The following is a 26,269-nucleotide window of genomic DNA, read 5'->3' as shown; positions in this document are numbered from 1 at the left end:
TCGCGAGGCTCTGGGTGAGATTAGAATGTGAGCCCCCCCCCCCCCCATCCGTTCTTTAAATTTGAAATCTCAATGTAAATCAATACAAATTTTCAGAAATGCATCAGCTAACGTATGATCAGAATTAAGGAATAATAATAGAAATTATTAATTAAAATTACATTTAATAATTTCACTCACCCTAAAAATTTCTTTCTGTGCCCTTCCAGGAGCTGAATTTGCTCACAAATTCTGAATATTCCAGAGTTGAGCTAATGTTCTCTATGAATAATATTGCCAGTCCTGACAATCGTTCTTGTCACATGGTCAGGGGTGCCCACAGGAGGATTAGCGAATGTTAGGTTACATCCACCCAACTTTTGGGGAGGGATTTTTTTTCCTTTGTTTCTTGTGATGGAAATTTGACTGTAATGGAAATTAACTTCTTCAACAGGACAGAAGTTAAACTTTGCTAGCATTTAAGAATCTCTTCGTATGCTGTTAATATACTGCTAATGGACAGGTATTATTAAGGGGGAGGGGAGGTCAATATCCAGCTGTTACATAGCAAGTCTTAAATTGTCAGGTGAATTCTTGTGGGAAGATTAAGCATTAAAATTTGGGAGGGGGACACTATAAAACTCTTGAATATCAATGTTGCCTTAGATTATCACAGGAATTCTAGTATGGGGGGATTGAGCATTAAATTCGGGGGAATCTTGAGAGGGGAATATCAGATATTGGATATCAATGTTAAGTCTTAGATTAGTATAGCATTTCTGTAATAAAACAAATTTTTAAAGTTGGGCAGACAATATTTAATGCTTTGGTATGAAATTCATAAGCTGATCATTATTTAGGGTGTCATTTTTCTATATCATTTCGAAGTCGTACAGTATGAAGTGGATTTTAGTCTGGCCTATTCGCCAATTGTGTGGCAGTAGGTGTCATAACCACCCACCTTTGTTCCTTCTCTCCCAAAACAAGCATCGGATACATGAAAATGTACAAGGTACTACAAAGAAAGAAATACATGGCCATTTGTATTTTATTTTTTTATTTTACGTCTCTTTCTGCCACTTTTGGCTAATGAGGAATGAAGATGAGTGATGGTTCGTCACAACAGTAGCTTCAGGGCAAGAAAGGGAGCGCCACAAGCACCGAGCCAAAGTGGGTGCTGACTTCTGACCGAGCAGCAAGAGAAGAAGTTGGAAGGGAGTAAACGTCACGGCGCTCTGTGAAAATATTGACTGTTGACTCCTTATTAAATTAGTATTATTGCCACTTTCAAAATTAATACCCTAAAAATTTTCTTTCTTGCTTCGCTCGCAATACTACTCATTATGTACAAGGGGGGGATTGAAGGGGGCAGGAGAGACATTGGAAGTAACCTCTCTTGTAGACTTGCATTACTTTTTGCAGACAACGATAGGTAATTTGCACAATTTGCATTGTGTGTATGAGCAACACACACATATATACACATATTCTTTCTGCCGACATTTTGCCCATCGATTTTAGGCTGGGTGAGCCCCAGAGCCTCTTTTTGTGTGGACAAGGCTAGAAATATTCCAACCTTAGATCACCCACCCGGGTCTCCCACGTGGCAGTCAGACACTCTTATTGACTGGACCATGGTGTGAAAATAGACCCAGGTTCGAAACGAAGTTTCAGCCAGATGCTTTTGCAGCAGCACAAAAGCTGCTGCTTCAACAGGAAAATGCGCCGTCTGACAAATTAAGTGCCACAATGGCAAAATTGCACAAAGTTTACTTCAAAATTATTCCCCATCCAGCCTATATTTACTAGACTTGGCCCGCGTAATTTCTTCCTGCAGCTGCAGCATTTGTTGTTATGTTAGAAATACTACTGTATTGTCTATTCCCTGTCCTGTAATAATTTTACTAAATGTACTATATTTATAGTAACACATTGTAAATTACCTGATACAGCATAAAAATAAATAATGTAAAATGCACATTTCTAACTTATCGCAGAAAGTGAATATTGCACTTGAGATAAAATCCAGAAAATTTTGATAATAAATTGCTGTTTTAGCATAGGAGTGAAATTCACTGCAGGAGGCACCACATTATGTTTGCACTATCTATGGCTCTATTATGAAACAATAATTATAATTGAATCAGTCACATAAGCAAACCAATTTTGGTTAAGACAACTACAGAACAATTATTTGGTGTGCCCAGTTAGATTTTTCTATCTTATCATTAAGTTGTGGACTTTTAATTCCTCGTCCACAAACACTGTTCATGCATAATTTATTTTCTGACATTTGAAATTAAGTATCTAACTATCACAATGCGCTAGTTTTGCGAGTGTCAAAAATTCAAAACATTTTAGGATATTAACTGTCGACAATTCACAGGCTATTGCATTCAAATTCAAATCAATTACTATATATTTATGAAAATAATTTTGGGGGAGATTATGATGAAGGAATTTGGGGGTGGGGGGATTGCATTCATGGACTTGGGAGGGGGATCGGCACTCCTGCATATGGTCATTCTGGGGTAGGTTTTATTAACTTCAAACTGGAAAGGCTTCTTCCATTCCTCTACGTTCAGTGTGCATTGTTGCCTAATACAAGTGTATACATTCACTTCCGAGTTTAAAATGCATAACACAAACAACAATCACAGATTCGACATAATGATAAATTCCTTTATTCATAGCTTATTTGTAGCAGTATGTCTACTAAAATCGGACGACTACTGCCTGGCTTATTTAAAATAATAAATATTTGACAATCATTCAAATTGTAGTGTTTAACTAGAACTTAAAGCCGGATATAACAGAATGTTGTAGTTTTATTGCCCACAAAAACTAGCCTTTTCCATCTATCTTTCTCACTCCTATTCCTTACTTTTTTTTTTGTAAAAGTTCCATGGCACGTGAGGCCCTGGGCAGTCGCCCACATCATCCACCCCTTGCAATGCCTCTGCAACTGTACTTTTAGAAATTAAAATGCAAAACAGAATTGTGCATAATGTCAGACATTTCATGTTATGTACAACTCTTGGTTTCAAAACTGCGTAATTAAAAATTTTAGTCATAATTAGGTTGTAGTTTGTCAGTTCATATAATGAAATATTTGTAGTTACTATTCTGCCACTTTTGGCTAATTGTGACAATGAGGAATGATGATTAGATTAAATTGATGAAGGGGTGCCAAGAAACACCCATATCCAGGCTGAAACTCGAAACCAAGGTTTCAATGCTGAAATTGTGAGACCACCATTCAACATGTTTGGCCACCAAGTATATTAAAATGTATCTTCTCACTACATTTTACAATGATCATGCTGCACCATAATATATAAAATAATTACCGTCCTTTTGATAGTGTGAGGTCATTGTGGCATATGCAAAAAATTAATGATGGATGTGTCTTAAGGCAGGCATTTTTTCATTATAAAATATGTACAATTTCTGATTGTGAAGTAAATCGGAAGTTGAAGAGGGTGTGTAAGTGGTGACCTTAGAATGCATCCCAAAGTCAGCCTCACTTCTACATAACACACCCTAGTACCTGCAGCAAGGCTCTGGTGCCTGGACCCATAGCCAGTCCAGTATGATCCTCTGTGGGGTCGAGTTGTCCTTGCATGTGATGAAGCTGAACATTCCCTGTGCAGCCTCAGATTATAACTAGCGTATGGAGATTTTATCCTCAGAGGCAGCATAGTTTTAGTTCTTCTTAAGAAATGTATACTTTCATACACAGACGTAAATTATGTTATTGTTAAGAATCCTGTCCTTAGTTTTGTTTAAGAGAAGGGGCTTATCCCCATATTGTGTGATGAAAAAAATAGTGTATGTGCTGATGTGCCCATAATATAAAACTAAATAATTCAGTATATAATACCGATATTATTCTGAAGGTAGGAAATACCAAGTAAAGCTAATCTTTGCAACTGTTTTCTTAAAATTGGCTTATTTTACTCATACATCACTCTTCTGCCACATTTGGCTAATTGCAATGATGAGGATGAATGGTGATGAGGTAAAATTAATAAAAGGATACTCCATGACCAATCTGGAACTCGAACACGGAACCTTCGGTAACCTTCATCAATAAATTATTGTTGAATACATATTCAGGTAAAATTTTAAATACTTGATGATGAGCAGAATCATAGAAAATTGCCTTTAATGCTGAGATTACATTACAGCTAAATGAAAGATATTTTCTATTTCTAAGGCATTGGACTAGCAATGGCATCAGCAGTTAAGGGATATCGTTGCATTATTGTTATGCCTGAGAAGATGTCTAACGAGAAAGTGGACACATTGCGAGCACTGGGAGCTGAAATCGTGAGAACTCCAACATCTGCTGCTTTTGACTCTCCCGATGGACTGATTGCTGTAGCTCAAAGACTTAGCAAGGAAATTCCAAATTCCGTAATCCTTAATCAGGTTTGTTTTATTTAAACTTCTGTGTTTTATACATACTGTTTAAAAATATAGCTTCTACGAATTATCTTCGGAGTAATGATTGTTAAAACTATCCATCAAAAGTAAGAAAAGTGTACTTAAAAGTGGTTCAGTTTCCGATACACAATGTTTTGGCCCAATTTCCAAGGCCTTCTCCAGGATCTCCAAGAGGTTTAAACGTAAGGAGTTAAGTCTCATTTACCCAGTGACTTTTGAGGGGAGGGAAACCTAGCAGGAATGCATGGACAAAATATGCTGGCTCGGTGTTGTTCAGAGGACATCATACACACCTAGAAGGAAGTTTTACTTTTTTTTTGACAGAGCACTTTCCAGTTTGCTGCTAACCTTCAACCTTCCTATTTTATCCTTTTAATTTGGTTACCTGTCCTGCATGCAGTCTAAAGTGCAAGATTTGGGAGCTACGAATGAGTAATGTAACTTTATCATATAAAACCTCCAACAGCAACAGGGGTGCTGCTGACCACATCTTACCCCATAACTGCGTGGATGATCTCCCACCTCTGGTAGGAGTGAGGTGGGCAGTCACTTGCCCTCACGAGTTGTTACACCACAGGTTATTATTATTACAAGTTGTTTACCTTTTAACCAATGCTGTGAGTGTTTTAAAGTTATAAACTTTGCGGAAGCTTGAAGAAGGACTTTGAAACGGAGCTCAGATACTGTGTATTGGAAATGTAAACACTTCTAAGTACTATATATTTCCTATTGTGAAACAGTGATTATGCAAACATTCAAGAAAGTTTACAAATTTTATTTCAGCAATGTTATCAACAACAACACCCGTTTTCATTATATTTATCTTTTTTCCACTTGAGTCTACTATACTCTTATTTCCATTTTAAACAATTTACCTACCAAACATTTAAAGTGTTTCTCTTGCAATTCCAATAAGATAAATTTATCTTTATGTTGTGCATTCTAAACTTATTCATGTCAATTCTTTACTTTAATTCAGGTTGACTTTTTTGAGTGATATGAATCAATTTGCCACATAGTGTTCCTCCTCTTTCTTGATTACCACAAAAATAGTAATAGTTTACAATTTATAACAATACATGACAAGATTTTTAGTGTGTTTTAAAATATTCTGCTGATCCATATTGCTTTCAATTTTTGAGTTCAGAAGTTATATTCAATAAGTAAACATTTAATCAATTTTCTTTTACAGTACACCAATGCAGGAAACCCTCTAGCTCACTATGACTTCACAGCAGAAGAAATTATTGATGAGTGTGATGGCAAAGTTGACATGGTTGTTTGTGGAGCTGGCACAGGTGGTACCATCACAGGCATTGCACGAAAAATTAAGGAGCGTTGCCCCAACTGCAAGATCATTGGAGTTGATCCATATGGCTCTATTCTCGCAGAACCCGAGTGCTTAAATAAGACTGATGTTTCATTTTACGAAGTGGAGGGTATTGGATATGATTTCATCCCAACTGTCCTTGGTAAGTTGTGTTAGCCTTAAGTAAAGCAAGTGAAGATAAAAGTAAAGATTTTCTTGTCTATTGTTGTTCGTTAAGATAAGAGTTCTTGAATGTTGATAAATTGTCAGTTGCACATCCAGGACTATGTAAATGAAACACTACAAATATTATTAACTGTAATACTGTAGTTATATCTCATGTGTATATCAAGTAATCATTTCTAGAAGTATGCTTTTTGATATTCAATGCCCACTATCTCTGCAAATAATAATCCTTTTACCCAGTGAATGCTTGTGCATTCTGCTTTCTGTTTTTTTTTCATGTCTCTTTAAGTGCTTTATTTGGGCAGGTAAAGAGGTTAATTTTACCTAGTTTGCTTTATTTGGCTGTGGAAATATGGCAAATTACAATCTTTCACATGATTTCTTGTTCATTTACTACAGCTTAATTTTTTCATCAAGCTTGTGTAATGTAAGCTAAAATATCAGCATTATATATAACTTCATTGCTATTACTTTTACGTAATTCTGATGATTTATATTTATTCATTAATGTCAAGTGTGTATATGGCAATAATAGTATGATTTTAATTTGTTCCACAGATAGATCTGTTGTGGATAAGTGGTATAAGACTGGTGACAAAGAATCTCTTAATATGGCACGGCGGCTTATTCGGGAGGAAGGTCTTCTCTGTGGTGAGTAACATCCTAAGTGTGTAAAGAAAATATAAGTCAATGCCTGTGATTTCACAAGACTTTTGGGGAGGAAAGATTGACAAACTTCACACACACATATAATTTCTACAATGCTAGTAATGTTGTTAGTGATTGGAGGGCTTTCTTATTTTGTAAAGAATCTTTCTGCTACTTGCCTATAAGGGTTTTTACCTTGAATATTGGTCATATGATAAGTAACACTCACAAAAAAATTCAAGACTGATTTCAATTCATTTCAAGACTGATTATCTTACTTGTCACAGTTATTTGCAATACTCTCGTCATTACTTTAATAATAATTTACAGTTCCGCTGGCTCCACGGTCAAGCATATGAAGTTGTCTTGATCTTGCCACCCAAGTTCCCAGATTCAAGTCCTGGTGTGGGAATAGAAAAGTAACGTAAGACAATTTATATTTTCTAAGATCTTAAGCAGTGACAATTTGAAATACTCGTATATTCTTAATCTTTATGTTTCAAAAATCCAGAATCACTGAACTCATTGATAGAAAACAGTCATCCTTCACAGATGCCATGAATATTTACCATTGTTTTTACTGTTTGTCTCTAGGTGGCAGTAGTGGCTCTGCTATGATAGCAGCGATGAAGGCAGCAGCCAGTTTGAAAGAGGAGCAGCGTTGCGTGGTTGTCTTGCCTGATGGATTGAGGAACTACATGACAAAATTTGTCAGTGATCAGTGGATGTTGGAGAGAGAGTTTATGGAGGAGGACAACATGAACAATCATTGGTAAGTAACTTTGACAAAAAAACGGTTACTGTGTTTATTATGAATACATATGTACAAAATCTTTAACAATAACTTAAAACTACCAATATAAAGTGTGTCTCTTTGCAATTATATACAGATACGATACAAAGAGTGTATTGCATGAGTTTTAGTTTTAAGTTTTTATGTCAAATTTATGCACAGAAAAGCTAATCAGGACTAGACCTTCAGTTTAAAGTGGAATCCGAACTACTATGTGCCTCCACCGACTACTGAACCCGGGACTCCTTGATTGCAAGGTGACGACATTACCACTTGCCATCAGGAAGGCCGAGTGTTTCATGAAGATCCTCAAAGAGTACTCAATATGCTATAGAATAGTGTTTGAAATTAGCGATTGCAAGGTGCAAAATGCAACTGTATAATTTAGTGTAGCATAATCAACTAGGGTGCTGTTATAAATATGATGAAAAATGTTTATGTTGTTTTGATTCTTTCAAATGCGGTAGAGTGAACTATGTGGTATTTTCGGATTGGATGCATCTTCTTTACTTTCTTTAGGAAATTGACTTTATACTTTGCTAGCTTATTTGTGACTATGATTGTAAGTGAATTTTACGAGTGAAAACCCACAAATGATGTCTTAGCCTGGACTTAAACACCAATCAATTTGTGTTCCTCATATACAAACATTGAAACGTAATCCATAGGTTTTCAAAATGTTATGTTGACTGAAAGGCACAAGAATTTGCTTTAAAATTACGTTTTGGAGACTAAGTTGTCAGCTGTAACACCTAAATGTTTTGCATTACTCTCGTAATTACACTAAAGTATAAAACTTTGCTAATAACAAAACTTGAACAAGAACAACATTGGAATAAAATCACAGCATGGTCAACTTGTAGCAATGCTAATGTCACCTTCTGCATTCTCAGTTCTACCCTGTAGTCAGGCTTGCATTTAGGAAGGAGGAGGCACAGCCTTGTGTCTCCACTGGGGAAATACTGCTTTGAAAAAGGCCACAAAAATTTTTAAAAAAAAAATTAAAAAAATGTGATAAAGTATATACTGAAATTGTACATAGTGGGCAAGGGGGGGGGGGGGTTGTCATGATTTTGTTAGCCTCAGGTCTCAAAATACATAAATCTGGACCTGCCAGTAGTACATAAACAAATCTTGGGCATGATTTGCACTGTCCTGCTACCTAGTGGTGACAGAATTTGCAACACTTGATCAACAATAAAAGCATGAACTTGATTACTTGGACATTTATACATAATTAAAATACTCACACTATAAGTAGGCAACAGTTTGGTGGGTCTTCCCTTAGAAATAAGAAACTGTGCTCTTAGATATTTGTTTTACAAACTAAAAGATGGTTCATGAATCATACATTCATTAGATGTAGAAACACTTAACAAAATGGCATATTTGTGTATTCATTTACATTCCATTGGTTTGATAAATTTATTGACAGTCTTACATGATGTAATTTTCAGGCAAAACTGATAGTTTACCAATCAAAAGATTTCATCGCTAGCATTTATACAGACTTGCATAAATAAGAAAAATACAGAAATCGGGAATGCAGAATGACACACACCATAGAGAAATTTGCTTATTATTATTATAATTTTTTATTACAGTAATTGACTGAAATTGCTACTACTTGATATTTTTTTCTGTCTCAGGTGGTGGAATTTGAAAGTGTCAAGTCTTGGGCTGGAAGCTCCACTGACAGTACTTCCACAAATAACATGCCAAGAAGCTGTGGATGTTATGAAGAAAGAAGGCTACGATCAACTTCCTGTTGTGGATGATACAGGGTAAGAAGGCAATCTGTTGCATTCAAATCATGTTTGGCAATTCTTAACATGCCTGTGAATATGTTAGTCAATAGAGCATGCAATGTAATTTTGACATAATTTAAAAGTAAACTCAGTGGCTTTTCATTGAGTGGTGCATGATCAGTCCATCAAGTTTCGTGGCTATTGTTACCTGGCTTTGCCCACTCTTCTTTTCAAGTAGCTGTTGCAATCACGAGGCTGGGTCAACAGAAAAATTCTGGAGTTCCACCAGTTGTCAAACCTGAGTCCACTCATACTCAAGATAAGACTACGAATAATTTGGTTACACACAATGGATGTTTGCGGGATTTTTTGCAGGGAGGAGCAAGCAAAATATTCTTTTTCAGGGGAACAAAGGAGGCAAACTTCCCCTCAAGATAGTGTTGACCCCCCTAAAAAAACACTCCTTCACTTCGAAGTTATCATGGTTCTGTGGCCTTATAATAATTAACGTAAATTGCTGTAACTGAAAGGAAATTATGTGTGAAATATATACTTTACACAGCTTTTATAAAGTCTGGAAGCTAATATGAGTAATGGGTGTTCGTGGAAAAGCCTGTTGTAAATATACAGAAATATGAAGAATGGCAGAATGAGTGAAGTACTTAAAAAATTGAAGGAACGTTCAGTGATTTTTCGAAAAAAGGACAGGGATAAGAATGAAACTATGGAAAACCTCAATCACTTTAAATCCAATATAATTATGAACACTAGAAGCAGGATGGATGGATGCATCCTTCAATGTAGTATGTATGTGTATGATACTGGCATGTTCTACACTGTGTCCTCACAATTATTTTAAAATAACAGCCCTTGAGAGCCGGCAGCTACCTTCACTCCCACATGCCTCAGCAGAGGTGGGCGATCATCCAACCAGTTATGGAGTGATGTGTGGTCAGCACGAGGAACCCCCAGTCATTGTTGTAGGTTTACGTGACAGGGTTATGCTACTCATTTGTAGCTACCCAATTTCCTCACAATGGTGGCTGGCCACCGGTTCCATACACCAGCTGAAATATCAGGAGAGATATTGTTTCGCTTTCCCCCAGGAGATTCAAACTAGCATGTGTCTCGTAGCTCAAGCCCAGAGTCTTGACACTTTAGACCACAGTGCAGGACAGGACATGTATGAACATAATCATTCTTTTATCTCAACATTCATGAATCCTAATTTGAGAGTAATAACCTTAAATGTATCTATGATGAAGGGGACTACACTATGTGGGCAAAAGTCAGCAAGTATAGAAACAAGGGATATTTAAGTGGTAATAACAATTTTAGTGCAAGTTTGCTCTAGCATATAGTTGTTGTGATGGTTGCTATTGCTTCTATAATGCATGCATGTAAGTTGATAATGTAAGTGACCTTGTTTGAATACTGATCACGGGATTGCCTTTTGCATACCACACTTTTGGTCAAGCTTTCTCTTGTATTGAAACCCTATTTAACTAAATTACATCAGAAAATGATTTATGAAACTTCGCCATTCCCTTTCTGCTTTTCTTCCTATTGGAATATCATATAAGTAACCAGGTCGTTAACATAATATGGAATAGTAGAAATATTAAAATAATAATTATTGTAAGTTAATAATTTAATACTGTTAATAAGTGAAATGCACAGTTATTCTGTTTTGTTGTTTTCTTTTCCACACCTTGTTTGAGAAAAATGTTTGAAAATTAGGGGTAAATAAATATATCTTGTTTGCTCTGTTCCATAAAATCTCATTTTTGGAATTTTGAAAAAACTTGTAGCAATTTATTCTGAGGATTTAGTGGTAGAATGAATATCAGTGCATGGAATTCTGACTTGGTTCCTGTATTTTACACACTTTTTTTTAATTAACTCACTTTTTCTTTTGGGTTCTGTTGCAAGAATACTAATTAGCTGAGCTATATTATTTATGTTGTAGACTAACAAAAAAGTATTTTTGTTTTCTTTTTGTTTGAAATGAATGACTTAATTTCCATGGGAAAAGTTGACTGACTCATTTTCTTCCCCAGTGACATCCATATCTGGAACATATTATTTGTAATATCAAGGCAATTTAAACATACAACCCATCTGCTTTACCTATCTTATCCATGGACTTAAAGAAAAGCACAATATTTAAACGTTACAAGAATAGACCATTTAGCTTAATTCTGCTTTTCCTTTTATCAGCCATATCCGAGGGATGGTCACCTTGGGCAATTTGATGTCAAAGATAGTTCTCAGCAAAGTGATGCCACATGATCCAGTTGAGAAAGCACTGTATAGTCAATTCCGGAAGATAACTTTGGACACAACTCTAGGCCGCTTGTCACGCATTCTTAACAAGGATCACTTTGTGTTGGTTGTCCACTCCCAACGTCTTTGTAAGTATTCTTGCATATTTGTTATCGCAGTTTATTTTTACTAGTATGGGGAAAGTTTGCTTTGTAGAATTCACTGATGAATCAAATAAGAGAAAGAAAGAGAAGGTGGGGGGGGGGGGGGAGAAGCAAAGAAAAATCAAATGGTAAATAAGCAAAATGAGTGAACACATTACGGTATAAGAAAGAAAGGTAATAGGAACTTTAATCTTCCTTCCTTATTTTTCTCTCTATTTCTCTCTTATTTTACTCTCAATGCAAACAAGAGAGCAGGGAGGGGAAACTTAAGTCCTCTTGCTTTCATTTTCTCACTCTTTCTAGCTCTCTATACTCATGCACTCTTTTATTTTCCCTTTATGGCCCCTTTCTCTATAGGTCTCTCATTCACTTGCTCTTAGTTTCTCTCTCTAGTTAATATCAGAGACGCTCTGAATTTTCATTTTAATATTTAGTCATAGGCATTACGTGTGTTCTTAAACTCCAGACAAGGCAGCCCAGGTCTTACAAGTGACTTATGTAGACATCAGAGGAAACATCATGTTGACATCTGCTATTGTACAGGGTGGTCCATATGTCTTGTTACCCCCATAATTTTACATAACTTGATAATAATACAACTTTATAATAATACAATATAATATAATGAAGTGTAAGGTAGCCATTCATTCCATGTGTCGTGTGACACCAACAATTTTACATAATTTTATATTATGATAATAACAATATAACAATTTGTAAGACTTATGGATTTACCATCAATCATGATGTTGTTCACGCATCCAAAAGGTCAGTATGACCACCATTATTTTCATGGCACAAAATGACACGGCGCCATGACCTGTGTGAGATTTTACGAAGCAAATGTTTCGTGATTGTTGTCTGAAAGGCTGCCCTAATAGCGTCCTTTAATTGTTCTGTTGTTTGGTATCGTTGTTGTGATACCTTTTCCTTAATAATGCTCCAGAGGGCATTGTAACAAGATGAGAGATCAGGGCTTCTGGGAGGCCAATCCAGAGGCGCCGGATAATGTACCGATCCACGTCCTATCCACCTATTGGGAAACACTTCACTTAAATATTCCCTGACAGCGATGGCATAGTGGAGTGGTGCTCCATCCTGTTGAAACCAGGAATGTCCCAGGAGATTCATTCTTTGGAGCTGTGGAACAAAAAATGCCCGTAACATGGCAAGATAGGAGTGTTGATTGACTACGCCATTGAAGAAATAGGGACCTATCAAGTGTTTAGCAGACATACCGACCCAGAGCATCACATGTGGGTGGTTGTTTTCCAGCTTTTCGTAATAATGCGGATTTTCCTTGGACCAGAAATACACATTCCTTGCACGTGCACTTCGATATATTGCGCATTCATCATAGAAGAAAAGGTCAGCCCACTGCGGGAGTGTTGGAAATACCTCCAACATTCTTCCACATGCTGCATGTCGTCTATGCATGTCATCATCACTGAGCTCGTTGACGCTTGCTGGTTTAAAGGATTTCAATCCAAGTTCATGTGTCATAACATTGTTGTTTTCGGGATTCCAAGCTCAGCAGATCGTTTTCGCAGTGACTTCTGTGGTGACCGAAGCACAGATGCCTCCACTCCTGCACATGTGTTCTGTCTTTTGGTTGGTGCACCAGGCCTCGGTTTGTCTTTGATGCATCCCAACATAACAGTTTCTTTTCCCAACGCACTATTGTCACTTTTGGTGGTGCATTTTTTTGGAATCATCTTGTGAAATCTCATCGCACATCCTCCATGGTCTTGCCGGTATGTGGACGTTCATGGGCCCAAACACTGACAACAAGGCGCTCTTCTACGTTGTAGGAGCTTGTGTCAGCCATCTCTGCAAAATAAACACTGAATTAGAAATAACAAGATATTGATTCGGAGGGGGTAACAAGACATATGGACCACCCTGTTCACTATTGAAGCTGTGCAAAGCTGTAGTTTAGGAACAGCATGGTGGTGGATAGTCTGCTTGATCACAGAGAATTCTTTATTTTTAAAAAGCTGTTAACTTACTGTTAAGTGGGCGGAGCTAGCCGTACTTGGATTGAGTTCTAGAACAAATGTAGCCGGCTTTGCCTGACTTGGCTGGAGTTTACGAATGCATGTATTGGTGGATTTAGCTAGAGGGGCACGGGGGCATGTGCCCTTTCAAAAGAGACCAACAAACAAAAGATGTTCGAGCAATCCATTTCCAAATAATAAAATAATACAATCTAAAGTTTGTCACAAATAATCGGGACTAGATATAGTAGACAATAAATCGATACTGGAAATTGTTTAACTTGTTAGTTAAAGGCAATAACGTTAACTGAGGGATAGAAAGTGAGAACATTCAAGATCAAATATTCTCATATTTGTGAGTTTCACCTGAATAAATTAATTCCAAAGCTTATCCCTTTTCGTAATTATTCTTAATACAAATAACGCAGAACTACTTCTGCTTCACAATAACCTATTATTGCCATTACCTCAAAATCAGTGTGTCATGGGTTAGTATCCAGGTGGAGATACATTGTCTAGTGGTTCAGATTCCACTTTGAAGTCCAGTCCTGGTTAGTTTACTTGCCTTGATGTGAATAGTCTAAGAGAGGAAAAAACTATTTAGATCCACCTATGGTCATAGGCACACTGTATATAATTAATTTTATTAAAATAAAACCCATTGCCGCCACCTGATTGGTTAAGGTTATTTATGGAATAATTCTCATCAGATGAGTAGAATATCAGTTATAAGTGTCCATAAAATACTATAAACTAATTACCGTATTGGCCCGAATATAAGCCGCACATTTTATCCAAATTTAATTGTGAAAAATTAGGATGCATCTTATATTCGCAACCTTAAAAAAATTATGACATTTCATTAAATCATATGCTGTTAAAAATGTGCTGATTTCTCATTTGAAATAAGGATAATACAGCAATAGCATTGTAGAAACTGGTCGCATTGTAGATATGTACCATAATGTTGTCCAACAATAGCATTGTTGTCTCTAACTGGGCATTGTAAAAACTGTCTGCATTCTTGATAACTGAAGTGGATCTACAGGTTTGTCGCCAATATGAACAATCATGTGGAGAAGAAAGCCTGGGAATAAGGCATAGTTAAGATGTAAGTTTCAAACTTGCAGTTGTTCGTTATGCTAAAGCCACAAGCAACAGAAAGGCCAGAAGGAAATATCTGAATCTGCTGGTAAATGATTACTGGTATTTTCTTTTCTTCCTTCGGCTTATATTCGCGTATCATCGTCTTTTTCTTTTCGCTCCTTCAAATTTTAGGATGCGGTTTATATTCAGGCCAATACGGTACTTGCTTTGCATCAATTAAAAAAAAAATAATCATATTGATTCATCACTACAAATGTATATATTCCTTTCAGATGCAAACAAAAATCAAGTACAGAGTCGTGAAATCATCATTGGTATTGTCACACCAATTGACCTCTTAAATTACATTGCAAATGCAAATCCAAAGGAGACAAATGGTGATGCTACCCATAGTGAAGCTAATGACTCAGATTCAGACTGAAACTTGGAAGACTGAAAATATTATGCTAATGCTATACATTTAATAATTTCTTTCACACACTGTTTTGTAAAAGTATCTCCAAGATACTGTGTGCATTCACTTTATCTATATAGTTTTGTACACATTTCATACATTTTTTTTTTTTGTATTGACACTAAATTGAAGTAGAGATATTTTTACTTTAAGGTGTAGAAAAGTTATGTGGTTTTTATCTTTAAAAGAAATGTTAACTTCATGTATTAAAATTACTATACAGAGAGTGATCGGGTTATATCTGACCGATATGTAAAGTGTACTTACCCTATTAAAAGCCATTCTGCAACCATCAGTTGTGTTCTATGGGACCACCAGCATAATGGACTATCGCCCGACATTGCAATTTCCACTGCAACAAACTACATTGGAGCATATGCATAAGAATTCGATACCATTCCTCCTTACAGGCTTTCCATAGGCCAGTGAGAGCGTGAGGACAATGATGTTGTAGAAGTCGTTGTAACAGTTCAAATGCACCGAAATCCGTTGGACTGGCATCAGGGCTTTTGACAGGAATGTCATGAAAGGGAATAACATGGATTCCTGTTTCCTGCTCCATGTCCTGATAGAACCGGTGGGATGATCTAGCGGTGTGGCTGGATGCTTTGTCCTTGTGGATCCGCATCTGGTTCTTGTTGGCTCCATACAAATGGGGGATGTCTGTCCGATAGGTTGGGGCCATAATGAATTCCTGGAAGTAGGCAGCATTCCATTTTGATCCCGCCAAGTATCTTTCGTACGGTTTTGCGGCAGTTGGTTTTACATTTTGCAGGGTGGGGCAGGAAGAGGTTGTGAACCCAGCCCTTATGTATGCACCACAGGCCAAGATGCAATTCTGGACTGCAATTCGCTGAATTCCACGAAGCACCTCGGGCAACACTTTCGCTGGCAACCTCGAACGGACCCCTTTTGTTGGCAAATGTTTCTGCATGAGCACCATTTGTCTTTGCCTGGCCACAATATCTTTATCTGTAGTCACTCCGATGGTTAAACCATTTTCCCGACACTGTTTCACTATACGGTTGTACAAAAAATGTGCGTGGAAAAGAACCATGAAATACCCTTCCCAATAACAGTTAATTTTCAGTGGCATTTCACTAGCACGAACACGACACTCTGGCAACTGCAAGCTCAGACACAACACTGGTTTCAAGGTTCTGGCGCAACTACACACGTGGCAGCAGCATTGCCAAATCGGTCGGATAAAGCCCGAACAACCCTCTGTACAATGTAACATTATTTCCCCCTTTTCTCTAGCAATTATACATCATGTATTTATTACTCATTTTTTTTATTACATATATTCATCCATCTCTATTATTTATTAGTGTGTTTTATTCTGGATTTCGAAGCAATACTGTGGAGTAAACTTTACACTTAATTCATGGAGAAAGTTTCTTTTCTTTTTTTCAGAAATCATTATCCTTACACTGAAATTGATTTTTTTTATACTTTTGTGTAACTGGTGATATATATACACATATTGTGATGATTCATAGACTGATGTCAAATAAGTTCCACACCTATATTTTTAGCATTAAGTATAGGCTTCAATTGTATACTATGTGATTTGAAAAATATAACCAATCTTCTTTTCTTTGTCAAAGTAATAGAAGAAATAATTTAATGAATGCTCATGTTTTTGAAGAAGTAACAAATATATTTTTTAAATATGATATAATTCTTTTAGAACAATTAAGTATACGAATGAGTAGGCGATTCTGAAAGACAAACAAGCTATCTACAATTAATGATTATTGGTGTTTGAATTTGTTGTTGTTATAAATTGTCAGGGACCACAACAATATGTATTTTTAAGTACATTCCTTTTCAGGGTAAGAATTTTTTTTTTTATAATCATGGATAAAATTTGCAAATTCTGTATGTAGAAATATTTACGAGTAAATACTAAAACAAAACTCACAAGGGTTAATGGTATTCATTAAAGATTGTACAACATCCTGTAATCTTACTTGATATGATAATTATCATCATTTTCCATGTCAAGGTGTAATATTTTCAACATTATTGAATTACCTTATTCAAATATTACTGCACATGAATTCCATCACACACTACATGCAATTCTAATTTGAAATGGAATATTTGTTCTCCAAGTACTATTCTATCAGGCTGTGTATTTTTTTTTTCCTATGTTGATATTCAGTTTATATTAATGTAGATTTTCTTTTTTAAAAATAAATTTTCGTTACAAAGCCTATTTGTTTCTTTGTTAGTGTCACATTGTGAATTTCATCTCTTCTTTATTGATGTGAATCAGTGCTCAAAGTGAGGGGAACATGAGCGAAAGGGAGGGGTGCCAGCTCCTTGCTTGAGAAAATCTTCATAAAGCATCCTTCTACCTACTGCATTGTCTCTCCGTGTTGATCCACATAAATTTCCTCCCACACATTCCCAAACTCGACCAAGCATCCCCCCCCTTTCTCAGCTAATAAACTATGGCTTTAAGATGACCCCAAAGGTAAAAGTCAAGGGGTGTAAGGTCTGGAGAATGGGGTGGCCAATCAGTGGGTGCTCTTCGACCAATCCAGTGACCCGGGAGCTGCTCATCCAACCACTGCCTGACACACAACGCGTAGTGCGGAAATAGGCTGGTAATTCACCATCTGGGTTCATCAGTGAGGGGAACACATCTTCCTGGAGAATATTCAGATATCTCTCCCCCTTCAGGTTGCCATGGATGAAGACAGGTGCCACAATTCGGGTGTTCCATATCCCACACCACACCATTACCTTTGCCACACTGACTTCATTACGAGGATCTGTCCACGATGAGTTGGTATCTGACCAATAACGATGATCCTGCTTATTTACCTCACCGTTCACGAAGAATATGGCCTCATCGCTAAACAGAACACTTTTCAGGAACTGGGGATCCTCGTTGCAACGTGCCAAAACCCAGTCTGCATAGTGTAACTGCCTGTCTGGGTCATCCTCAGTTAAGAACTGCTGCATTTGAATTTTGTAGGGGTTCCACTTGTTAGTATGTAACACACAGAATAGATCTCTGATGACTCCTGACACTGAAGCCAAATGCTGGGTACTGCGTTTCAGGCTCTTGACCAAGGATGCCATGATTGCCATTGCTGTTTCTTGGTTAGCAGCTGTTCTCGGCCATCCATTACATTCTCTGTTGCACACGGACCCCATCTCCTTAAACTTCTGCATTACACGAAACACTGTGGTATGCGAGATGTCGTGTCTCTCTGGATTACCCTGGCACTACGCTCCCCACTTACAACAACAATTTCAATCCGTTCTTCAGTGGCGAAGCTCCTATGAGGCTTTTGAGGCTTAGCCTACCCAAAAAATGTTGAAATTAAAATGTTTCTGTACCCTGTAACAATCAAAGTTCATTAAAACGAATTAAACTATGTAATCCTCCGAACGTTTGGTTTTGCCGATGCTTCCAGATATCCCGTCAGTCAGGCGAGAAAGAGAGAGCGCGTTCGGTCGGAACTCTGAGGCTTTTGACGAAAAGCCTCACGGTAAAAGGTAGCTACAGCGTGAGCTCTGTGTAGGTGGGAGGGGAGGGGAAAGGGGAGGGAACTGCCGATTCGCTGGGCGAGAGCGGCTAGCCTCAGAACCAACCTGTTGTGCTTGCAAAGTGCGTCGTTCATGCGCTGCATTGTTGAATGTTTCTTTACTTCAAGTGCATGCGTGCGTGTGTTTGTGTGTGTGTCACATAGTGTATTTATGTTATAAAAATGGCTGATACTGAGAGAACATTGACGTCATTGTTTGAGGAATTAAAAGAGAAACCATTTTCAAGTTGGACTTATGAAACCAAATGTGCTTACAAAGATAGGCGATGGACACCACATTTAGATATTAAAGTAGCAGATGGAGGAAGACAAAATAGAAATTTTCAGTTTTCATGGTACAAGAAATATCCTTGGCTAACAGGGTGCTCTAATACAAGTAAGTTATATTGTTATACTTGTATTCTGTATGGGGGTGAAAAAGAATGGTCATCATCTTCTTACGGGGTCTGTGTAACAAAAAATTTTGATAGAAAGGCTGAGAAACATCAAAGTTCAAGAAAGCATCTTCAGAATGAAGAGAGTTTTCTATTGTTAGGTCGTGGAAGAATTGAACATGCATTTTCTGAAGGAGCCAAACTTCAAGCCATCAAACACAATGAAATCGTGAAACAAAATAGATTTGTAATCGAGAGACTTATCGATGTTGTTTGCTTCTTGGGTAAGCAAGAGCTTGCTTTTAGAGGGCACTTTGAAGATGAAAGTTCGGACAACAAAGGAAATTATCTTGAATTATTAGAACTTCTTTCCAAACAAGAACAGTTTTTACGTGATCATTTGCACTACTCTTCAGGCTTTAAAGGCACGTCAAGTACAATTCAAAATCAGCTGATTGAATCAGTAACTGACGTAATTAATGAACATATTAAAGAAGAGCTACATTCCTGTGAGTTTGTTGGTGTGCAAGCAGACGAAACTCTCGATGTTTCTTGCAAAACTCAAATGAGCATTATTCTAAGGTTCTGTACACAAGATGGTCCTCAAGAGAGATTTATTGGCTTTTATGATGTTTCTAGTGATAAAACTGCTTTAGGGCTATCAGAAGTTATCATTGAACAACTTAATGCTTGGAAAGTTTCTGATAAAATAGTGAGTCAAACCTATGATGGGGCCTCTGTAATGGCAGGTGATCGAGGAGGCGTGCAACACTTTTTGAAGCAAGTATGTCCACGAGCTATATTTTTACATTGCTATGCTCACAAATTAAATCTAGTTCTGCTACATTGTTCAAAAACAATCAAACAAGTCAGGCTTTTCATTTATAATCTTGCAGCTTTCCATACATTTTTCAGCAAATCCTCAAAGAGAACAGTACTCTTAGAAAGTAAAGGATTCAGATTGCCACAAACATGTAGTACCCGCTGGAATTTTAATTCCCGAGCAGTGCATACAATTTATGGAAAATACAACGAGCTGAAGGACATTTTCCAGACAATTACAGATAATATTGAAGATTGGGATGCAGATTCGTTCAATTGTGCCTCAGGCCTGCTTAGTACACTTAATAAAATGCAATTTATTTTCCTGCTTTGCCTTTACAAAGACATTTTTACATACATAGACCACCTTTTTTGCACTCCTTCAATACAAAGTTGCATCAGACATAAATATGTGTAACACAGAAATCAAGAAGACCATCGAGATAATAAGGAATATGAGATCAGAAAATACTGTCAAATTATGTGTTGAAAACTCTAAGAGGATTTGCAGTGAAATAAGTGTAAGTGAACAAGACTTCGTGGCTCTCAGATGTTTAACCTATGAAATCTTGGACACACTGACTGTACAAATGGAAATACGTTTTGGAGATCTTGAAAAGATAAAATTTGTTGAATTGCTAGACCAAAATAGCTTTGGGGGATATAAACTACATTTTCCTGTGATGAAATTAAATAACCTTCTGTCCACATATCCATTTTTCAACAAAGAACGATCAGAAAATGAATTAAAGAATATTTATGCTGATGAAGAAAAGCATTTACCTCCTGCAGACCTTCTAAAATTCATAGTTAGCAATGATCTTCAAACAATCTACAAAGAAGTAACACAACTTATCAAGTTGGTCTTGACATTCCCTGTTACAACAGCTTCCTCCGAAAGAAGTATGAGCACCCTCAAAAGAGTAAAAAATTATCTCCGTAATTCAATGAAAAATGAAAGATTAAGTTCTCTCAGTACACTAGCCATTGAAAAAAAACTGGTTAAAGAACTTTCTATTGATCAAGGCTTCAAGGAAAGAGTAATTGATACTTTTGCGACCAACAAGAATCGACGCATGGACCTGCTGTATATAAAAATTTAAGGTAAGCAGATTTTTCAGCCTACCCAGTATTTACGCCTTAGCTTCGCCACTGGTTCTTGGAGGGTTAGAGCCATGTTAGATCACCTGGAACAAATAAATGCCAACTTATTACATTACGCCAAATGTGAACTTCAACTGTGAAGATATCCTCACCAAATAAAACTAGAGGAAAAATAACTGCATATTCTTATTTCTGAGAAAATACACATGTGAAATGATATGCAACATGGCCCCTTCCCACTTGAAAATCTGGATGTAATTCCAAGATGGCGGCTTTCAAATGACCGCCATGATACACACTAGCCCCACCTGGTGTGCCCCACCCCAATTACCCATATCCGAAATTTCATCCCCCTCCATCAAGTTGTTTTCAAATTAAAAGGATGGTGCGGGACTTTTGCCTCATCCTGTATATTTATGTTGCAGGGTTGAATTGTAAGTTAAAAAAATTAGTGATTTCTGTATACTTCTTCATAATTAGGTTCACATTGATGAGATTGTCTAATTATAGTCATGGGCGTCTGCAGAGGCAGGCCAGGGGACACTTGCATCCCCTGATATATTTGAAAAGACTTCATACAATTCAAACTTTGAAATTGTAGTGTGAAAACCTAGACGAGAGGTGCTGTGAAAGACAGCAGATTACGTGCCTATGCAAGTTATGCTAGTGTGGGGATGCTTTATGAGAATTCTCTTAACTGGAGGAAAGCATAACCGTACGTTGTGACCACTTTAAGCAGTGCTGCCCCCCTTGAGAAAAAGTCCTGCAGCAGCCTTGATTATAGTAATAAATGTGAAATAAATCAATGTAATTGTGATGAAGAAATAGGTTGATAATTTCCTCATATAGTAAACTTAACCAGTGCAACAGTTTGTATGAGGGTGGGTGGGCATGGGTATACCTTGGCTTGTATCCTCCCCAATTTTCTGGTTTAATAAAATTGACATGATAGGGGTAATTTTTTTAACCTCCTGCCCTCGCAAAATTATGCTACAAGTTACCCTGTTGAGGATAGGGGAGGGGAGAGGTGGTGGAAATAGAGATTTCATTCCCTCATCTGAAATGCCTTTGATCCAAGAAAATTATTGAAGATTAGGCACACACAGGAGATTTACTATGTAGAAATTTTCAGCGAAAAATACACTGGTGGTAGCAGTTGCGGCAGCACTGGCAGAGACGATTCTACGCAGGTAAAATAGTTATAGCAAAAAATCAGGTGAGGCCAGGTTGGCTCAGTTGTTCAGTGGTAGAGAAAGGGCACGGTAAGCCTGAGATCCGGGTTCAAGTCCTGGTCGAGCCTGCTTTTTCGCTGAAAATTTCTACAAAGAAAATTATTATATTTAAGTTCATAGTTGAAATATCCTCTTCCACAAATATTTATGCCATTTATATCCATCAACAGCTTACAGTGAATGCTGACAGTGAGCAGTGGTGTGCTGAAGGGAGGGTTGGTGGGAGTAATAACCACTCCTTTGGCCAAGTATTGATAAAAAAAATAATGCTAAAGGCAGGAAAAAAGGCAAAATTAGGGCTAACTACTAAAAAAAAGTATACATAACCATGGTCTCTTCAAAAATCCTGGGCACGCCACTGACAGGTAAATAAAGTAATTTTTTGCAAAAGTAACAAAATTGTTATATATTTGTGTTAAAAAATTATTATAGTTAACATCAGTTTTTAACTTTTATTATTTTTTAATATTTTCTGAAAGTCTATATATGTATTATGAATATCATGTATTGCAAATTCAATGCAATAAATGGAGGATGAAGACTGGAGATGTACACATTTCCATGACAAAAAAACCTTTAATCTATAGATCAAGCTCAGAGTAGCCTATCCACATTTCCTTGTTATAGTAGCCAATGTGATCAGGCACGTATCCAAGGGGGGGGGCTTAGTGGGCTCGAGCCCCCCCCCCGAAAGTTTTCGGTTTACACTAGATAAAATGAGCTTTTTGGTTACTTGTGGCATGAAATAAAAAAAAAATACGATAATTTAAGGAGAGAAATAATTATCGAGGCAAGACGGAAAATGTTCTATAACCCTTTTATTGATAATAGCACGTATCCAAGGTGGGAATCAGAGGGCTTGACCTCCCACCTCCAGGATTTTTTTCAGTTTACACTAGGTAAAATTAGGTTTTAGCATCTTGAAAAATGTGACAATAATTTAAGGACAAAAATAATTATCGAGCAAGACGGAGAATGTTCTATAACCCTATTATTGTTAATAGTACGTATCCAAGGTGGGAATCAGGGGGCTCGAGCTCCCCCTTCCCCCAGGAAATGTTTCAGTTTACACTAGATAAAATTAGGTTTTTAGCCTCTTGAATAATGTGATGATAATTTGAGAGAAATAATTATCGAGAAAAGGCGCAGAATGTTCTATAACCCTGTTATTGTTAATAGGGCGTAACCAAGGTGGGGATGAGATGGTTCGAGCCCTTCCCCCCCCCCCCAGGAGATTTTTCAGTTTACACTAGATAAAATTAGGTTTTTGGCTTCTTGAATTATGTGACGATAATTTAAGGAGAAAGATAATTATCGAGGCAAGATGGAGAATGTTCTGTAACCCTGTTATTGATAATAGCATGTATCCAAGGTGGGGTACAAGGAGCTCGACCTCCCCCTCCAGGAAATTTATCAGTTTACACTAGATAAAATTAGGTTTTTGGCTTCATTTAAGGACAGAAATAATTATCGAGGCAAGACGGAGAATGTTTTATAACCCTGTTGTTGATAATATTGCACTAAACCTTTCTTGCGCTTTCGGTGTTGTCGCAGTGAACTTGAGCACTATGTAGAGACTTGTCAGCATTTGGAAGCTGCACAACAATGGTAGTGCCACACGTACAGGGATTCGTTGTAATTTTTAATCTCTGGAAAGCGCGAGAGGGAACATTCTTGAATAAGAGAAGGAGTCGAACTACTGGCAATATTAACGAATAGTTTTTATATGCGGAACGTTCTAGAATATAATGAGGATAGGATATAAATAAGCGGCTTCAATTTTTCGGTTGATCTGTACAACAGAATCGGTTAATACGACTTCAGAGGTAAGTGTGACAATTCATACAGTCGATTAGTGATCAGTCAGTGTCCATTGGTTGCTTTGTAAGATCTAGTGATTCGAAAATGAAAAGGACTAAATACCGTATAGTAACGAAGTCTACTACTAGATCCAGTTCGAGTCTAAATGAAGACATTGACGACAGCGGAACTTCCGGGGCGTCAGTGTAGTGCTAGTTCAGGTCGAGGACCTAAGAGATCGAATGTCTCTCTTTCTAAAGTGAATATTTCAGCAGTACTGGGTTTTGGAGCGGTTTATTATGATGATTTAGTTGCGCCAGGGCCAAATTTCGTGTATGCATTCCGAGAATTTCATGGCATAAAAAAAATAATTTTGATTAAGCCTACTGGGTTCGACACACACTCAAACACTTAACTACCATAAAGGGACAGCCGAAAATTTTATGAATGTTGAGAACAGAAAGCAAGAAGATGTTAGATATGTAGATATTTTAGCGAAAATTGCAGGCTCTACCAGTTCCCGAATCCGGCCTCTACCAACTGAGCTACCCTTGACATCAACTGATTTTTCGTTAAAATGTCTACATAGTACATGTCCTGTGTATGTCAAATCGTAAGATGTTGCCTGTATAACGAACAAGCACAGAAAAAGCAGAAAGAAGAAAACTGAGGGACATTCCCACCGTTTGAGGAGAAATTTTTCTTCTGTGGTCAACAAGAGCTACCACTTCGAGGTGAAGATGACAGTGAGATTTCACTAAGGGAGGTTTAACACCATGTCGCCTGAGGATTTCACAAGTCAAAGGTAGGTTTGTGCGGCCTTTTGTGTCGCTACGATGTGAAATGTTACTGTTGATTGGCTCATTCCAAACGACATGTATCACGTGTCCTTTCGGTCTGAAATTTTCCTAAGTCGTGAAGATTAGTCACAAAGATGGGAAATTATAGCTTTGTTAAGGTTAGGTGTGAAGGCAGGCGACAGCACCCTAAAGGATCATATCTAAACCTGCAGGAAGAACGCATCTTACTTCAGTCTCCAATTCGAAATGATAAAAACTTCTGGTGAGTTGATTTTAAAAAATGTGTGCGAGATAAAGAGTGGCGTGGTAACAATAGTGCTGATATTTGGTCTATAGAAAGATTCTTAACTGCTATAGAAAATAACATTTTCGGAGGGGAGAGGGGTTACGCATACTATTTTTGGTGGTCAGTCCTCATTTTGTCATCTTTTCCTGCCTTTCACGTTCTTTTTTGAAGGAATACTGGGTCAAATGGGGTTATGACCCCACCAACCCTCCCTTGGGCACGTTACTGGAGGTAAATGATAAGCATTTGATCATATTGGGGTACGAAACATTAGATGTGTTGGGAAAGGAAGGGTTTTCACTGTGCATTATAATTATTTCACGATTCAGCTGTATTCGAGAAGTCTTCCTTTGTTTCGTGTCGATATATGACAAGACTGCGGAAGCTGCGACAGACAATTTTGAACACTTGCGAGTGCCACTGTCTTCGTCCAGTTCGCAGCCCACAGTTCGAATCTCGCGTTCTCGACTGGATTGTCCATCCCGCGCTTGTGTAACAACTTCATAAAAACACTCAAAGACACCATAGAGGTTTTGATGTCTGATGAGAAGAAATGGACAAAGACACATACTGAGATGGTTCCGGCACACAATGTTAATGCATGAAAACAAAGGAGTCTAGTGGTAAAAAAATGTTCCGATTTCACGTTCTGATTAAAATGACAGCCTTAAACAATGGCGACGATTTAGGGGATAGTTGCTCCCCATTTTTTTGATTCCACACTATTGCCTCTTAATGTTAATCCATGTATACCAAGAGAAAGTAAACTTTCCTTCCACCCCCCCTACCCATTTTGGAACCCAATTGTGAGGTTCTATCTATACCCCTTAAAAAAATGGTGTTCAGCCCCCCCCCCCAAAAGGAATTCCTGGATACGTGCCTGAATGTGATGTACCATTCGTTACCTGTACTGCTAGAAAATTCCACACAGAGTGAAAAATAGGCATGTTCTATTTATAGCTCTTATGAAAGATGCATCTGCATTGTACCAAGGCATTGTGAAATTTTAAAAGTTCATACTGAAAATACATTTTTTACTTAATTTCGATATTTTTCTCTCTTTAAACTTGCACAACTTCATCTCACGTTAATAGTAATCACTTTGGAGAAATGTTGGCACATGGATATATGAAAACTAATTCTAAATATACCGTGCGTCCATTTCGATCTGCAGCCGAGAGAT

At 37.4% G+C, this 26,269-nt stretch overlaps 1 protein-coding gene and 1 long non-coding RNA gene across 3 annotated transcripts in view; one reads left to right on the top strand and one right to left on the bottom strand.

Moving 5' to 3' along the window:
• Cbs (Cystathionine beta-synthase) overlaps window positions 1–17,318 on the top strand; it is a 37,874-nt gene extending 20,556 nt beyond the window's left edge. For both annotated transcript variants that reach the window (XM_083118852.1, XM_083118851.1), the window contains exons 5-11: window positions 4,199–4,413; window positions 5,621–5,900; window positions 6,482–6,574; window positions 7,166–7,343; window positions 9,014–9,148; window positions 11,333–11,526; window positions 14,918–17,318. In XM_083118852.1, the coding sequence (XP_082974978.1) occupies window positions 4,199–4,413; window positions 5,621–5,900; window positions 6,482–6,574; window positions 7,166–7,343; window positions 9,014–9,148; window positions 11,333–11,526; window positions 14,918–15,066 (1,244 nt within the window). In that variant the 3' untranslated portion in view covers window positions 15,067–17,318. The remainder of the gene's footprint in view (window positions 1–4,198; window positions 4,414–5,620; window positions 5,901–6,481; window positions 6,575–7,165; window positions 7,344–9,013; window positions 9,149–11,332; window positions 11,527–14,917) is intronic.
• A 3,701-nt stretch (window positions 17,319–21,019) lies between these two features.
• Window positions 21,020–26,269, bottom strand: part of LOC145985166 (uncharacterized) — a 252,061-nt gene continuing 246,811 nt past the window's right edge. The window contains exon 3 of the long non-coding RNA XR_014441402.1: window positions 21,020–21,051. This is a non-coding gene — a long non-coding RNA (uncharacterized LOC145985166). The remainder of the gene's footprint in view (window positions 21,052–26,269) is intronic.

Source organism: Lepisma saccharinum, chromosome 3 (assembly GCF_977018435.1).
Source record: "Lepisma saccharinum chromosome 3, izLepSacc3.1, whole genome shotgun sequence".
In the NCBI taxonomy this organism is placed as follows: Eukaryota; Metazoa; Arthropoda; class Insecta; order Zygentoma; family Lepismatidae; genus Lepisma; species Lepisma saccharinum.
Note: the sequence above shows the minus strand (reverse complement) of the source record. Positions and strands in the feature narration are given on the sequence as shown.